General features: G+C 47.7%; 1 protein-coding gene across 5 annotated transcripts in view; it reads right to left on the bottom strand.

The window, feature by feature from the left end:
* Positions 1–16,135, bottom strand: part of LOC144782165 (cyclin-dependent kinase 17-like) — a 588,354-nt gene that overhangs the window by 255,868 nt on the left and 316,351 nt on the right. For all 5 annotated transcript variants that reach the window (XM_078661374.1, XM_078661372.1, XM_078661371.1 and 2 more), the window contains one exon: positions 11,724–11,818. In XM_078661374.1, coding sequence (XP_078517500.1) covers positions 11,724–11,818 — 95 coding nt within the window. The remainder of the gene's footprint in view (positions 1–11,723; positions 11,819–16,135) is intronic.

The following is a 16,135-nucleotide window of genomic DNA, read 5'->3' as shown; positions in this document are numbered from 1 at the left end:
ATGTGTAGTCTGGCATGAGGGACTATGAATATGCACGAGGCCATCATGCCTATTAGTTGCATAAACACCCGAGCTGGCAATGAGTGTTGGTGTGAACTTTTGGATTAACATTTGCATACTGTTGATCCGTGCTGCGTTTGGGTATGCCTTTGCTGCTAGTGTGTCTATTGTTGCTCCCAGGTACTGTTGTACGTGGGAGGGTTGTAGGTGTGACTTTGGGTAGTTCAGCGAGAATCCTAGACTGTGCAGGAGATGAATGGTCTTTGACATGTGGCTGGCACATTGCTGGGCCGATGGCGCGTGTATTAGCCAATCGTCCAGATATGGGTACACATGAATGTGTTGTCTCCTGAGATGTGCCGCCACTGTTGCTAGGCATTTGGTGAACACCCGTGGAGCTGTTGTGACACCGAATGGTAGGACTTTGAACTGGTAGTGTTGTCCTTGAATAGTAAACCTCAGATACTTTCTGTGAGCAGGGTGTATTGGTATGTGAATGTATGAGTCTTTGAGGTCTAGAGTTGCTAGGAAGTCTCCCTGACGCAGTAATGGCAAGACTTGTTGCAGCGTGAGCATGTGGAAATGCTCTGATAGAATGTACAGGTTGAGGGGCCTGAGGTCCAATATTGGTCTGAGCGAACCGTCCTTTTTGGGAATGAGGAAGTATAGTGAGTATACTCCTGTCCCTTGTTGTTGAAGTGGGGCTGGTTCTATGGCCCCCTTTTGCAGCATACTGATGACCTCTTGCTGCAGTAATGTTATATGTTCCTGTGACATTGGCCGGTGTATGGGCGGAATGTTGGGTGGTGTTGATGTGAGTTCTAGGCAATAGCCATGTTGGATAATTTGCCGAACCCATTTGTCTGTAGTGATGTTTAACCATTGTGTCAGGAATTGTTGTAGTCTTCCCCCGACCGGTGTTATATGGTCTGGAGGTAGTGCCAAGAAGTCACTGTTTGGTGTTAGTGGAGGATCTATTGGCATTGCCTCCACAACCTCTGCCCTTGTTATTATTACCTCTGTATCCACCTCTGTGTTTTTATTGTAGGTGGATTGCGTATTAGTTTTGTATGTTGAGGATTGCTGCGATGTGTTACCTCGCGCTCCTCCCCTGTAGGTGGAGCGACGAAAGGAGCCTCTGTGTTGCTGGGACTGAAGAGCCCCCATGGACTTTGCAGTCTCTGTGTCCTTTTTCATTTTGTCCAGAATTGAGTCAACTGCTGGACCAAACAAAAAATCTGGATTTATAGGCTGGTTAAGAATTGTAGCCTGTACCTCATTTTTAAATCCAGATATTCGCAGCCATGCGTGCCTCCTAAGTAGTACGTTTGCGTTAATAGATCTGGCAGCTGTATCTGCCGCATCTAGAGCACATTTAATGGAGGCGTTGGTGATGAGCTTTCCCTCCTGTATGAGTTCATCTGCCTGGTCTTTGTACGGCTCAGGTAAGTGTTGGAGAAGTCCCTCTAAGGAATCATAGTGTGCCCTGTCATATCTGGCCAGCAGGGCTTGAGTATTGGCTATTCTCCATGAGTTTGCTGCTTGAGCTGCTACTCTCTTGCCTGATGCTTCTAAGATCTTGGACTCCTTGTCAGGAGGAGCAGCCTCTCCAGTAGTTTGTGAGTTTGCACGCTTACGTGCGTTGGATACCACTAAAGAATCTAGAGGTAATTGCCCTTTGATGTAAGTAGGGTCCACTGGTGCTGCCCTATACTTTTTTTCTATCCTTGGGTTGATGACCCGTGCCCTAGCAGTGTCCTTGAAGATGTCGGGTGCATGCTTTAAGACGCCCTTTAACATGGGGAGTGTTTTGACACTTTTTTCCGATGTAGCTAGTGTATCGAATAGAAAATCCTCTTCTATAGCATCTGAGTGCATGTCTACGTTATGGTAGCTTGCTGCTCTATCTATTAGAGAGTTAAATGCCACTGTGTCTTCTGTGGGTGATGGTTTAACTGGGTATACCGCAGGGTCTGTAATGAGTAGAGTCCCCTCATTGTCTGGCTCACACCACCCCCCCCACTCCATGGTTTTGAATTGGGGTCTATATGTGGGTCTGGTGGATACCCGAAACCCACATCTGCATCCTGATCCTCATCTGGGTTATGGTCAGAGCGTGCAGGTGAGTGTGGGGCATATGGAGTAGTAGGCATAGCTGGAGAGATAGGCTGTTAAAGAATGGGAGAGGTAGCACAGTCCCTTTTCTTTTTCAGAGGAATTCTAGAAAAGTCTTCAGCAGGAGCTGGCCTTTTCTTCTTGGTATAAACAGTCACTTTTCCAGTGTTTGGGTCAATATAAAGTTTTGACTGATCCTCTGTGGAGGGATCTGGATGGATGAGCTCCTCTTCCACAGTGTTGTGTTTTGGCGCCAATGTCTTTGGCTTGACCTTTTTCGGTTCGATACTTTGGCTGGTTGGACCGGTTTTGGTGCCTGTATCGGTTTTTGAGGTTTTCCGACAGGTTTTGTCGGTCCGATCTCCTTTGCTAGTTTAGCCACCTGTTTCGGACCGATGGTTTTTGTCGGTTCGGTAACGTCTTTAGGCTTTAGAGGTGTCTTCGGAGCCTGCGGCTTCGGCTCGAGGCCCTTTTTGGATCGATGGGCTTCGGCTCGACGGGTTTGGTCTGGGGAACCTTAGGTTTCGGTTCGACGACCGCCATGGGCGTAGCCCTTTTGTCTTCGGTGCCAGGCTTTTTCCCTTTCTCGCCGATCGAAGTCGATTTTGTCGATTCAACGGTTTTGGGCCTCGAAGTTTTATCAGGAATGGTGGCCTTCGGCTCGGCGCCCTTCGGTTCGACGACGTTCGGTCCGAAGACGGTCGTGTCGATGACTTTTGGTTTTGATGGAGCCGGCCTTGGAGTACGTGTCTCAGAAGGCTCTTTTGTTATGTTCTTAGCCGGGCGGTATGGCGGGGCTATAGAACCAGTTTTTTGATCTTGGCTAAGGCCTAATGGCGATGCCTCGACCTGAGCCTCTGATATAGGTGTAGTGTCTATATGGGGCGGTGTACTCACGGTTCGCCCCTTGTTGTCATCGGAGTCGTCTTCGACAGCTACGATGTCTTGATCATAGTCTTCGATATCGACGATTTGTTGTTCTTCGTCGATATAGTATTCAGAGTCGTTGTCGGAGTATTGGTCGTCTTGATCAGAGTCTTCGGCGAAGCCTAGTTCTTCCTCATCGTCGAAGATATTCTCGGGCTCCGGTGCCGACCTCTGCATTTCTTGCCTTGCCGCCCGCCGATTCCGTATTGTCTTTTTGGATCGGAACTGGGCACAGGCTATACAGTTATCTTCGTTATGGTCTGGAGATAAACATTTGTTGCACACTGGATGCTTATCTGTGTGCGGGAACTTGGAGTTGCACTGCGGGCAGTATTTGAATGGACTTCGTTCCATCGACCGTCGGTCCACGTGGCGTCGAGAAGGCCTTAAGGCCCGATTAGACGACCGGAGTGCAACAAAGTTATTGAAAGTCTTTCGGCACCGATCGCAAACAATACCGACGCAAGCGAAGGCCTTTTGGCCTTTTATGAAAGTTTTCTTGATTCCGAACTTGGAGTGCTGGAAGGTACATCCGAACCCAATGGCGGAAAAAAACAATCTGGGGATGGAGAGGATGCCCATGCGCACTGTAGTCCAAGGGAGGAGCCACCTATCTCGTGATACTTCGAAGACTCTTCCAGGACAACAATGTGCAATCATCCGGACCCAACACTAGGCGGCGATCTATGCACAGATATGAATTTAGCAGCCCACATGCCTCGAACCCTTTGTTATCCCAGTAACATAACATAAAAAAATTATACCCACTCTCAGACCCACTCACTCACTTACACGCCCCCACAACCACTCACACCTCCATACAGCCACTCACACACCCAGAGAACCACTCGCATACCTACTCACTTACCCACACAATCACTCATACACACATGCAACTACTCAAAGAGCCACAATGCCACTCACTCACTCAGGTCCACACAGTCTGTTAAACATGCACTCAAACTACTTACACACCCACACAAACATCCATACAGCCATTCACACACCCACCCAGAAAACCATTCAAACACCCACTCACACATTCACTCACAGACCCAGAGAACCACACACACCCACTCACAGACCCACAGAGGCCCTTGCACACCTACTCACATATCCACACAGCTAGTCACACACCCACTCACAGACCCACAAAGCTAGTCACACATGCATGGATACCCACTTGACCTCCCAGGTTACAGGGATAGCTTTAACAAAACGTAGAAATTCACAGAAAAAACAAAGGTTACAGGGATGTTATAGTTAGGCTCAGATTTCACTGGTACAAAACCAGGGAAATTCAGCAGTTATAGTTACCTGAGATAACTAGAATGTATGCCCCCTGCAATGCACTGCTTATGATGTCACATATTCTATAATTCGTGACATGGTCAGTGATAACACTGATGGCATCATCCACAGATGCACCCACTCATAATCCCAAACAACTTCACGTACACCCACACAAACAGACCTACAGTCCCATACCCAACCACAGAACCACTCACACACACTCACTTATCCGTACAGCCATTCAGTCACCAGTCACTCACAAACCTCATTCACTCACCCATACAACTACTTACAAACCCATTCACACATTCATTCAACTACTCACAAACCCACTTACTCACCCATAGAAGCAATCTCACAAAGACACACACTGTCCAATACAGCTACTCACACACCCACCCACTCAAACAGCCACTCACTCACCCATACAGTCACTTGCAGACCCAGTCAGCCAGTCACTCACACACCCACCCCTACAGCCACTCACTCATCCCTACAGGCAATCATACTCATTAACTCATACAGCCACCCACGCACCCACTCACTTATCCATACAGCCACTCACACAACCATTCATTCACCCATACAGCCAATCACACCCCCACTCACTCACCCATAAAGCGCTACTCACAGAGCCGCTCACTCACCCACACAACCACTTACACACCCAGTCACTCAACCATAGAGACACTCACACAGCAGATCAGTCTCCCGTACAGCCATGTAGGCATGCAGGGCACATGGAGGCCTGCCCTTTGCTACTATTCGGACTCACGGGGTGTCTCATTTTATCTCCCTCTATGCGAACTACCTGCGCACGGGGCCTGGACGGGTGCCACTTCTTCTATAGACATTTGGGGAGGCCTCTGGCCTTTGGATGAGCTGCCAGAAAACCAGTCTGTTTATGATCCGTGGAGATAGAGGGGAGCCCCCGGACTTGGGTGAGATTCGCTTGAGCCGAGAGTGGGGCAGTACCTTGGGGTTCGAATTTATTGTACTTTATCTGACAATATAGGAATGGCGGTGACTGCTATGCATGCAAGATTGGGGTTTTGGAAGACCTTGCCCCTTTCGGTGGAGGGTCGCATATCAGTGGCTAAAATGGTGGCAGTGCCTCCCCTTTTGTACATCTTTGTGGTACTCTAGCTGGTGATACCGTGTGTTAAGTTTTGGTATCTCAATTCCATCCTTATTGATCTCATAGGGAAACAGGGACGACGGCATGTCACTTTGGCTAAATTGCAGCTAGCGATGACGGTTGGTGTGATCAATTCGAGGTTGAACGCCCATATGGATCGCCATGATCTAACAGTCCTCAGGACATGTTAGATGAGGGTTCTTAGTTGGGCCCGGTTACGGCCCACTTACTCTCCAGATCTTCCCCTACAGGCACTGCCTACAGGACTGCAAGGGAGGAGGAGACACAGCTGCTGGACTGGGAAGCAGCAGGGCTGGATACAGTAGGCATGTTATATGCCGATGGTGTCTTGCGCCCATTTGCTGACATATGTGCAGAGTTCAATATCCCAGCAGGTCAATTCCTCTTGCATAGTACTCTGACTGCGGCTGTGTACACGATCAGAGGAGGACGTGGTGTAGAGCGCAGGCACCACAATAGTTGCCACTTCTGGTACGCCACCTCTAATACTCGTTGTCTGTTCTCTGGATTTTAAAATGCCCTACGAGAAGATGTCTGTTACCCCCCCGCGGAGGAGGCAGACCTTGGGCCCCCTTGTCAGATGGGGACTGGGCTAAAATGTGGGAAGTAGTACCTAAGATCTACTGGAATGCTTCATTTTTGACTAATACATTTTTATGACATCCACCTGGCGTACCTCACACCCCTGAAGCTTAGTATTTATTTACCACCAACCCCACCTGATATCCCACACTGTTGTGTTGCTGCAGGCAATATCCTCCACATGCTATGGGGGTGTCCTCAGTTCACATGTTATTGGGCTGAGGTGGTGCATCTTTTGGCCAAGGCCACGGATCATGCCCGAACTCCCACGTCCCAGTTTTTGCTTCCTGGGCCTCTGTGCTCACCCTGCTAAATATAAAGTCACCACTCGGTTCATTGACCTAGCATTGGTACTTGCTAATCGTAGAATGACTAAGCTCTGGAAGCATCCCAAGGGTCCCAGGTTGGAGTGTTGGAGGGAAGGCGTATTGCACTGGGTGACATGGGAGGGGACTGCTTTGCTTCATGAAGTGCACAAGGGAAGAAAACCCATGGAGTTTGCAAGAGCATGTGATGTTGAGCTGGTTGACTTTCAGGGGGTTAGAGTGAGTGTGTAGATGATGTCTGTCTAGTTATTCCCCAGGTGGTCTAACCCTGTTGGGTGCCTGGTGTGATCATACCCGAGCATCAAGTTTGGCATTCAGCTTCCCTACACTGGTACTGATCGTCAACACAAAATGGTTTGAGGAGCACTAGTGGAGGACTGCCTTTTCTATTGAATTGATCTCTGGATTCTTTTGGAGGGGAGGGGGGGGGGTGGGAGTTGGGTGGCTGCTACATGCTGGGTGAGGAAAGGGATGACTGCTGAAATATAGATAACCAGCAAATTAACAGACCTATTTATATCCACTATCATTGGATCTCGCTCAATTCGGATTACCATATCAGCTGCATTATTGGCCGTCTCCCTGACACATTGATTTTTGCCTTCTTATCTGTCTCTATGACATCGGGCGTCCACAATGAAACCTATGCTATTGATAGTCTACATTCTATTTTGGCTTATTTTTTTTTACTGTATGAACATCGGTGATGATGGTTTTGGTTTATTTCTTTTTAGGTCTCGGGTGGGTGTGGCAGCGAAGCTGCCCCGCCCTCGGAGAGATCTTGTAAACAAAAAGAGAGCCTAAGCCCCGCCCCTCCTTTCTTTTGGGTAGCGTCAGCGTTCATGGTAAACGCTGGCTTCCCATTAGAAAGGAGGGTTTTCCGTTGCAGCCCTGTCCGCTTTTGTAACGGCCCCTTCGGACATGGTAGCCTGCATTACGGCCATCGTGACGAAGTTTCTTATCTGAAGCTTCGTCGCGCTGCCTTGTTAGTTGGAGCACACATTGTCCGTGCCATATTTCCATGCCAAGCTCCTCAAAGTACTCGGGGACAAATAAAATGCACCAGGACAAGCGGGGAAATGGGTTTCTACCTGTACTCTTCGGCCTCCTCCCTGGACCCAGAGTGGGCGCCCAGAGACGTCGGTTGCGAGCGCTTGCCGAAGCCCCGAGACATCTGTCGCGAGCGTGCTCTCTCTGTGGTGGCAGCCACAGCGCAACCATTAGGCAACGGCCAGACCTGCCCAGAAGGTTTGCAGGCCTCTGAATATTAGGAAACAAGATGCTTACCCACCTCCAGTGGCCACTCACGGGCAGGCATCACCTGCTGGCTGACGCCCACACACCACTTGTCTGGGTGCTCGGGGCAGTAGGACTGGTGTGTTGTTTATCGAGCTCCAAGTCACTGCAGCTGCCAGCGCCGCGGTTTCCCTGTACAGCCGAGCCTCAGGAGCCTTTCTAAGGATTGTATGACGCCCGGTTTGTGCAGGAGACCTCGGCTTTCTTAGGTCTCAGGTTGGAGTTGGCGAGGTTGCGCGTGAAGCATGAGAGCACGGGAACAGAAAGTCTGGTAGAGGCCTCAGCTCAGGGAGGACAAAGGTGGGCGAGCCAATGAGAGCTCGAGCCAGGCTCTGCTCCATGTCCTGCTGCAATCTCGAGCCGATAAAGATCCGTGCTTTCATGTGGGGTCAGCCTGCTTGCTTGAATCCCTCTGCCCCTCAGGATGTCGCGTCACAGAGTCTACGTACTTCTGGAGCACATCACTTAATCTCCCCCCTGCCTAAAAACAATAAATGTGAAACTGTGTAATGTAACTTAACATTTATTGTACTGTACAGGTCTCCCATAGAGTTCTCAGGGGAGCGAGCTTACCCACAAACCACCAACCATGAAAACATCAACCCCACCTGGAAGAGGAGGCTCAACAAAACTTCCGCTCTGCTCACACCAGGTGAGTAAGTTATGATGAGTTGCGGGGGGGGGAACTATAGGGTCCGGTGGTGTGAGGAAGCAGAGACACAGAGTAAGGTAGAGACAGCAAGAGCAAAAGAGAAAGTGCGAGACAGATTTCTGGGGTTAAGGATATGGGCTTTTGGGAGGCAATGACAAGGTTCAATACATTCAGTATGAGGCGTTGATTGGGGGCTACATGGCAGTCTGCATGGGTGGTGGGTGGGCCCATCTAAGGTTGATCAGGGATCACAACATTGCCTCTCTGTGGGACGCCATAGGATATTTTGGACGCCACGGGTCTCTTGGGAGGTAAAGCAAGGGAATGTGGAGAGGCCAAACCAAAGATTATGTTGGTGGCGCAGGCAAAGATCTGTTGGGGATTAGGTAAATGTTTTGGTCGATGCCTGCAACACCAAGCCATTCAGGAATATTGGAAGGCCAGTGGTTTTACATTCGGACCCAGGCACGTATCTCTAGTCGAGGGCCAGGCACGGCCTAGTCCAGGTCCAGGGCCAGGCACGTAGGGAAGAGGATGTGGTCCGTCGGCTAGACTGACGACTTTGGTGCTGGAGACCAGGGTTCGAGCCTCTGGGTCGCGTCCACATCCTGTGATTCTGGGCAAATCACTTAATATCCCCGTGCTTGAATGTGTAATGTAAATATGGTGCTCATGTAAAGCGCTCCAATACATTCGGGTCGAGTTCGCTCTATATAAATATGCAACAATAAACTGTGGCTGTTTATTGGTCAAAAGGCTTAGTAGTCCCTCCTTAGTACTGCTTCGTCTCATTTTGTAACCTCCCATGGTGACACCCCCTGTTTCGAGTATTGTTGCTTGGCAGGCTTTATTTACAACCTCCGAGCACTATTTTCTCAAATAGCTTTGTCCTGCCTGCTGCTGCAGGCAGGACACTCTCTCTCCCAACGCTTTTGCACACACTTGCAATGCAATAGATCTCGCATTTGCGAGAGTTTAAGCTAGTGGCATTGTAAATGACAATGCCTTTTATTTATCTGTTTTAAAAACAAAACATAAATAAAAGGCATTGTCATTTACAATGCCAATAGTTCAAACTGTAAATGTGAGACCTATTGCATTGCAAATACTTGTTATTGTATGGACATCAGTGATGATGGTTTATGTGTATACCAATACAAATCAGTTAAAAAAAGAAATAAAGAGGGCTTCAATTCCAATACTGACAAAAAAAATGTTTTTCTGCATTGAACAGCATTTTCTCAATCTTGTCATGCCAACTGTATCCTTAATGTATGAATCCAGATTGGCCACTACTGGTCGCATAAAGGTTTCTACATAATTTGATACAGGTTCTGTAAATTATTTGAAGCTGGACAGTATCGGACTCAATTACAGATCCAATTGATTTTAGGAACACCACAGATTACTGGGGAGTTAGGATTCTATATATTTAGTTACTCCTTTTCGACAGTGTACCCTCACTGTAGTGCTTCCATCATAGTGCTTCCATCATCAGATTTTGAATTTTGTGTTGCAATGTATTCAAAATACCAATTCCAACTTGTAATATTCTTTATCAGAGAGCATCACTTTAACTTTATCAGAATATGTACGAATGTCCATGAAAGCAATGACCCCCCCTTTATAACATGGCTTGATACTAGCATCTTGTTGTCATTTTACCAAGGAGGACATCTCCTCTCTTAAATTGGTTTTGCTATGTGGGACAAATTTGGTGATATTCCTCAATTTTCTTTTTTGTCTTTTTAGAGCCATGCCTGTTTTTGGGGTAGTCTATATGCAAGGTGCCAGCACCCCTGCACCCCCTCTTCTGAGGAAAGTGTGTGTTTGGGCTCTCCTTTGCATGACCTGAAGTTATGCTAGATAGGCCCCCTCTAAGTTTTGTCCCTCTTGGTCATTGGATCCAAAGACTGGAGTAGAGTCTAATGTGTTCTGCTGCAGCATCCTCTAACATACCCAGTAACACTTCCTCCTGTTTCTTTCATTTCCATACTTCAAGACCTTACAGGCAAAGCTTCTCTCATCTTTGTGTTCTTGAGATAAATAAAGGTTGCATACTTGATGAAGGTTGGTTCTTGGGAATTTAGACTTGCATTTAGAGCAAACCTGGAAAAGAATATGCTCTCCAAACACCCCTCCCCCCATCCACCCCCAAGAGTCATATCCATATGATTTGGTGCTCGGCTCAACTCCTCTGTTTCGAATTCAAAGGCGTGATGGTGAAGAGGAGTCCTTTGAAGCTCACTGTTGAAAATCCAGCGCCCAGGGTCGAACAGATCATAGTTATAGCTCGACGATCCGGGAGCTAAAAATGAAAATCTTAACCTGATGACTGGAAAAAAATCTGAGGTGGAGTCTTTGTCCTAGCGCACTGTGGGGTTCAGGAAGGAGGCACAAGATATCTTGTAATCAAAGAGTTCTTCAAAGAAAAAAACTTTTATACGTCCCTGCCCAACACTAGATCCCAGGAGTGTGCAGAGCAAGTGATGCAAAGCAGCACATGCTACAAACATAGCTTTAATTGAGTGAAGCATTATTAGAACTAAAATGACTTACAAGCTTATTTACAAGCACCTGGCACTGCCGGGGCATCACTTATAATATGGTAAAAAGTGACTTACAGGAGGCGCAAGGGGCTTTTAAATAAGCCCCTTACGAGTTAAGCTGCCAAGTGAATGCGACAAGAAAGACTCTCTACTTACCCATCACTAACATGGGTAATTCTGGAGACTAATATGTTCACACACGCACACTGTCAATAACTTGCTAAGCGGTTGTATATCAGAACATCAAGCATAAAAATATCATTGTACCAAATATTGCAGCCAGACTATCAACTTCCGAAAGATTTTAAATGTTAATACGTAAAATTAAGTAGAGATTTACTATTCTTTAGTCCATATATACATACTTTGAATATACATTATCATGGCACATAAATGTGGCGCTAAATAGAGTACATTTAAACTTGTATGTGTCTACTTACCTTCACTCAATATTTTGGTAATTCATATTCTGACAACAGCATTTTGAGGACACAATATTTAAAACTACATATTCTGGTAATATACCCAGTAAGGGGAGTTAGGTTTCTTTGCGGTCTTGTGCTTACAGCAAAACACCAAAGCTGACATGATGGAACTTTCCAACCAGTATGGATGTATACACAATGTAATAAAATATGGCATTTACCATGGTAACATAATTAACCTTACAGCTCTTCTTTGTCATGGTTCACTCAATGTGAAGAGCTGTGGGCAACTCTGACAAGTAATTGAAGCAGAACTCTATTGCTGGGGCTTGATTTGACCGCTGACAACGAGAATTAATATATCACACTTTCATATTATTCTCAGGGAATAATTCTTACCAGATATTCAAAGACCAATGTTAAAGACTTCTCTGTATGTACAATGTCATGCAACGTCACAATATTTGCATGTTTCAAATCCTTTAATAACGATACTAAAAGGTAAAAAAATAATGCAACACATTAGTATACTGTAATGAGAAACTTTACACTGACAAAAGTTGTCACCAACAAAATGTGTTCATTTTTGTTTAATAACAGATTTTATTGATATTTTTGGTGGTTCATTACGGCCGGTATGGCCTATTACATACATCAGATAAGGATGTGTTACAGAATAGTGCCGATACATCAAAACATCAACAGAAGCATGAAGAATAAGGCAACTCTGGCACAGGTCGTGCAAAGAAATATGTTCATAACCATAAAACATTAGAAAAAGCTAAACGATGAATACAAATACTCCTATTAGTAAAAAAAAACCTGAATGGGATAGATATATAGATTAATATATATATATATCTAATCGCACCCGCAATGCACTGCTCATGACATCACATATTACATCAAAAAGAAGGGGGCTGTGTGGCCCCCATTCTTTTGACATTTTTTGGGCCCGGGGGACCCTATCCCCTAGGGCTTGACCTCTGTTTTAAAAAAATAAAATTCTCTAAACGGGAAGGGGGAAGCGTGGGCCCCCCTCAAGGGGCCAACTTCGGCCCCGGCGACCCCATCCCCCGGGGCATGGCCTCAGATATATATTTAATTTTTTAAGGAGGGGGCTGCATGGCCCCCCTCCCGAGGTCTCTATTTGCCCCGGGGATCTCATCCCCCGTGGCTGGCCTGCCGTGATTTTCTTTTTATCATATTCACAGGAGAGGGGGCTCGCGTGCCCCCCCCCCCTCCCAGGCCACTTCTGACCCTGGGGACCCCATCCCCCAGGGCCTGGCCACTCCGTTGCGGACCGTGGGGGGTGCCCCCACGGTCCCTGCCAGCTCCCTGCCTCCTGCGGGAGTCAGCATTGCTTTTCCACATGGGGAGCTGCTGGCATGCAGCTCCCTGTGTGGATAAGCAATCTGCTTTGGAAAGCAGAGTTTGCTATGACACGGCAGGAGCCCCTCGGCTCCCGCCCTGTCATAGCAAACAGCAGTGTCGCGGGGTGGGCACCCCGGGACACTGCAGGAGCCAGCCCTGGGGGGTGGAGGTTCCAAGGGCCTTCAAGGGCACCCCCCTCCTTTCAATAACAAAGCCCCGGGGATGAGGTGGTCCCCGGGCTGTGTTGGGGGGGGGGGGGGGGGCTCGAGCCCCGTGGGGGTGGCGGTCCACGGGGCGGCCATGTGCCCCAGCGAATATTTTAGAACAGCCCCGGGGGTGGCGGTCCCCGGGGCTTGGGGGGGACCTTAGAGGCCCCCTCCACAAATTAAAGAACAAGCCCCGGGGGGTAGCGGTCCCTGGGGCTGCTGGAGGGCTACATGCCCTTCCGCAAATTATAGACATAGGCCCGGGGAGGTGGCGGTTCCCGGGGCTGCAGGGGTGCCCGCAATAACAAATTAAATCTTAGACAATGCCCCCAGGACCTGGCCCCCGCTTGTCGAATCACCCCGAAACTTTCAAGACATGGGCTGACCGGAGTGTGCCACTAGTTTTGACTATTTCGTGAAGATTCGTCAACGGGCACCAAAGATATTGAGAAAACAAAAAATGCTTTTCCTATGGAAACTAGGTCCTAACTAGAACTACCTACGAGGGAGGGACACAAACACACACACACAACACACAAACAAATTATTTATTTTAGAAGTTTCATATTGCGTTGCCCTGACCCGGGGGTATTGGAGCGCTTTACAACAGTGTTTCATAAGAGATACTTAATAAAGCAATATTAAACAAACGTTCAGAAGTCCACGGGTGCTGCGTATTCTTGAGGTAGTAGTAGAGTGTTGAGGTGTCCTTGTTGTATGTATAGTTGAGGTAGTTCAAGGGACCTGAGGAAACTTCAGTTTTGGCTGAGGTGAATCAGTTGGTGCAGAGCCAAAGCGTAACGGGGATATGGTTTGGCGTGGGGGCAGGGGTTATCCCTTCGAGATGGAGCAGTTGAGGAGGAAGGCTTTAGGGTGCACTTTGAATTTTGGGAAGGACGGGATCGTTCGGATGTCTGCTGGAATGGAGTTCCAGATTTTGGGTGCGTTTCCCGTGAATAACCTAGCCACAGTTGATTGTTTGCGTATTCTCATGGGGATGAAAAGGAGGAAGTGGGAGCTCCTGTGGTTCCTTGTCTGACCAGCCCTCTTGAGCTTTGCAGCCAGGGAGTCCGGTTTCCCTGTTTGTAAGGCTTTGTGAGTGAGGCAAGGAGTTCTGAAATACACCCGCTGATCAATTGGGAGCCATTTTAGTTCTCTTAGTGCAGGAGAAATGTGATCATATTTCCTGATTCAAGTGACCAGTATGGAGGTGAGGGGTTCCATGTATATGTTGAACAGTTGTGTTGAGAGCACTGAGCCTTGGGGTACACCCCTGTTGACGGGGTGAAGGTCGGAGGTAAAGTTTTTGATTTTTATCCTTTGCGATCGGTTGTGGAGGAAGGAGGCAAACCAGCGGAGGACCATCTCATCCGCACCCACCTTTTCTTGTAGGGCCTTGATGAGAAGATGGTGGTCAACAGTGCCAAAGGCTGCCGATTGGTCAAGGAGAATGAGTAGGCAGCTGTGATCGTTATCGAGTGACTTGCGGATATCATCTGTGATGTTTAGGATCGCCGTCTCTGTGCTGTAGCCTTTTCTGAAACCAGATTGGTGGGGGATCAAGAAGGTTGATGTTGTCCATATGCTGAGTCAATTGTGATAGGACACTTTTTTTGAGAATTTTGGACAGGAGGGGGAGGTTAAAAACGGGTCTGAAGTTGTTCAGATCTTTTTTTTTTTTTTTAGTAGTGCCGTTTGGTCTACTTTAAGGCAATCCGGTATGATGCAGGTTCTCAGGGAGCTGTTGATGATTCTGGACCATAACGGGGGTTATGGTGAGTTTGAGTTTTTTGGTCCTTTGGGAGGGTATGGGATCAAGGATGTGAGAAGCGGGTTTGGAGGTAGAGATTAGCTTGATAGGATTTTCAAATATTTGTGTGGTGCCTGTATGTGCTTTCAGTTGGGAGTGGGGGTAGGCTTTCGCAGGCGTGGTTGGTGGTGATGTCTAGTGAGAGGTCAATCTTGGAGATTCTTTCTTCGAAGAAGATGGCAACGTTTTCGCACAGTTCCTTGGAGGCCTGGGTAGAGGACATGGGGGGCTTGGTGGTTTGTTGCTTGATGTTTTTGAACAGTTTGTTGGGCCTGTGTTTTGCATTGTCCAGGGCAGAGCAGAAGTAGTTAGATTTCTCGTTACGGATGTGTTTTTTGTAGTTATTTGGAGCTACTTTGAGTTGCTCGAGTAGGCTAGTGGAGGGGTTGTTTCTCCACAGTCTTTCTGTGGCTCTGAGTTGTCTCCTTTCGTTATTGATGTCAGTATTGAACCAGGATCTGGGTGGGATGTTCCTGGCTTTTTTTAGTTTGAGGGGCTATCTGGTCAAGAATCGATGTCAGGGATGTGTTGTAGTGGTCGGTGAGTTGTGTCGTGGATAGATCCCCGTGGAGGTGGTGAGGAGGGAATTGACTTTCTTGCAGGTCGGTCATGTTGATCTTGGTGAGGTTTCTGGTCCATTTGGGCTCTTCTTGGGTGGGGGGTTGCAGAGTGGCTGGCTGAGTGAGATGGAAGAGGATTAAGTGGTGGTCAGACCAGTCTACGGGCAGGGTGTAGATTATCTTCACTGTGCCACATTTGGCTATAATGGCATTAAGGATTGCTCCTTTGTTGTGAGTTCCTTCTGTGCAGTGTTGCGTAAGGTTGTTATGTAGCTACTCGCTCAAGTTTTGAATTAGCAGGTTGTTCTCTTCATTCCAGTGTAGGTTGAGGTCTCCCATAATTAGGTTATCCGCCTCTCGTAGTGAGCAGTGGGCAATCAGGTCAGACAGGTGTTCAGCGAAAGTGGTGGGGTTGCCTGGGGTGGTAAATAAGGTGGCAGGTTAGAGTTTTGTTGCTGCTCGTGTTGATGTTGACTGTTAGGCACTCGAAGGTGCTGTAATTGAGGGAGTCAGTTCCCGACACAGAAATATTGTCTCTGTGGATGATTGCTATGCCTCCTCCTATTTGGTCTTTTCTGTCTTTGTTGGTGATAGTAAAGTCTGGGGGAACGAGAGTGTCCAGGAGAGGTGCAGACGATTCGCTGAGCCAGGTTTCAGTGATGAATGCTATGTCTATGTTGTGAGTGAGGACGGATTCTGCTAATTCAGTAGCATGTTTGATGGCTGATCTACAGTTTATGAGCATGCAGTTAGTGGGGGGTCATCTCTGTTTTGGGTTTTTTCGTTAGGGAGCTACGGAGACGCTACTGCCGGTGGACGGCGGTCTGGGTGAGTTCGGAGGGGATTACACTCTTCCCAGTC

This window comes from Lissotriton helveticus, chromosome 9 (assembly GCF_964261635.1).
Source record: "Lissotriton helveticus chromosome 9, aLisHel1.1, whole genome shotgun sequence".
NCBI classification, from domain to species: Eukaryota; Metazoa; Chordata; class Amphibia; order Caudata; family Salamandridae; genus Lissotriton; species Lissotriton helveticus.
The sequence above is the reverse complement of the archived record's forward strand: the minus strand, read 5'-3'. Positions and strand labels throughout refer to the sequence as shown.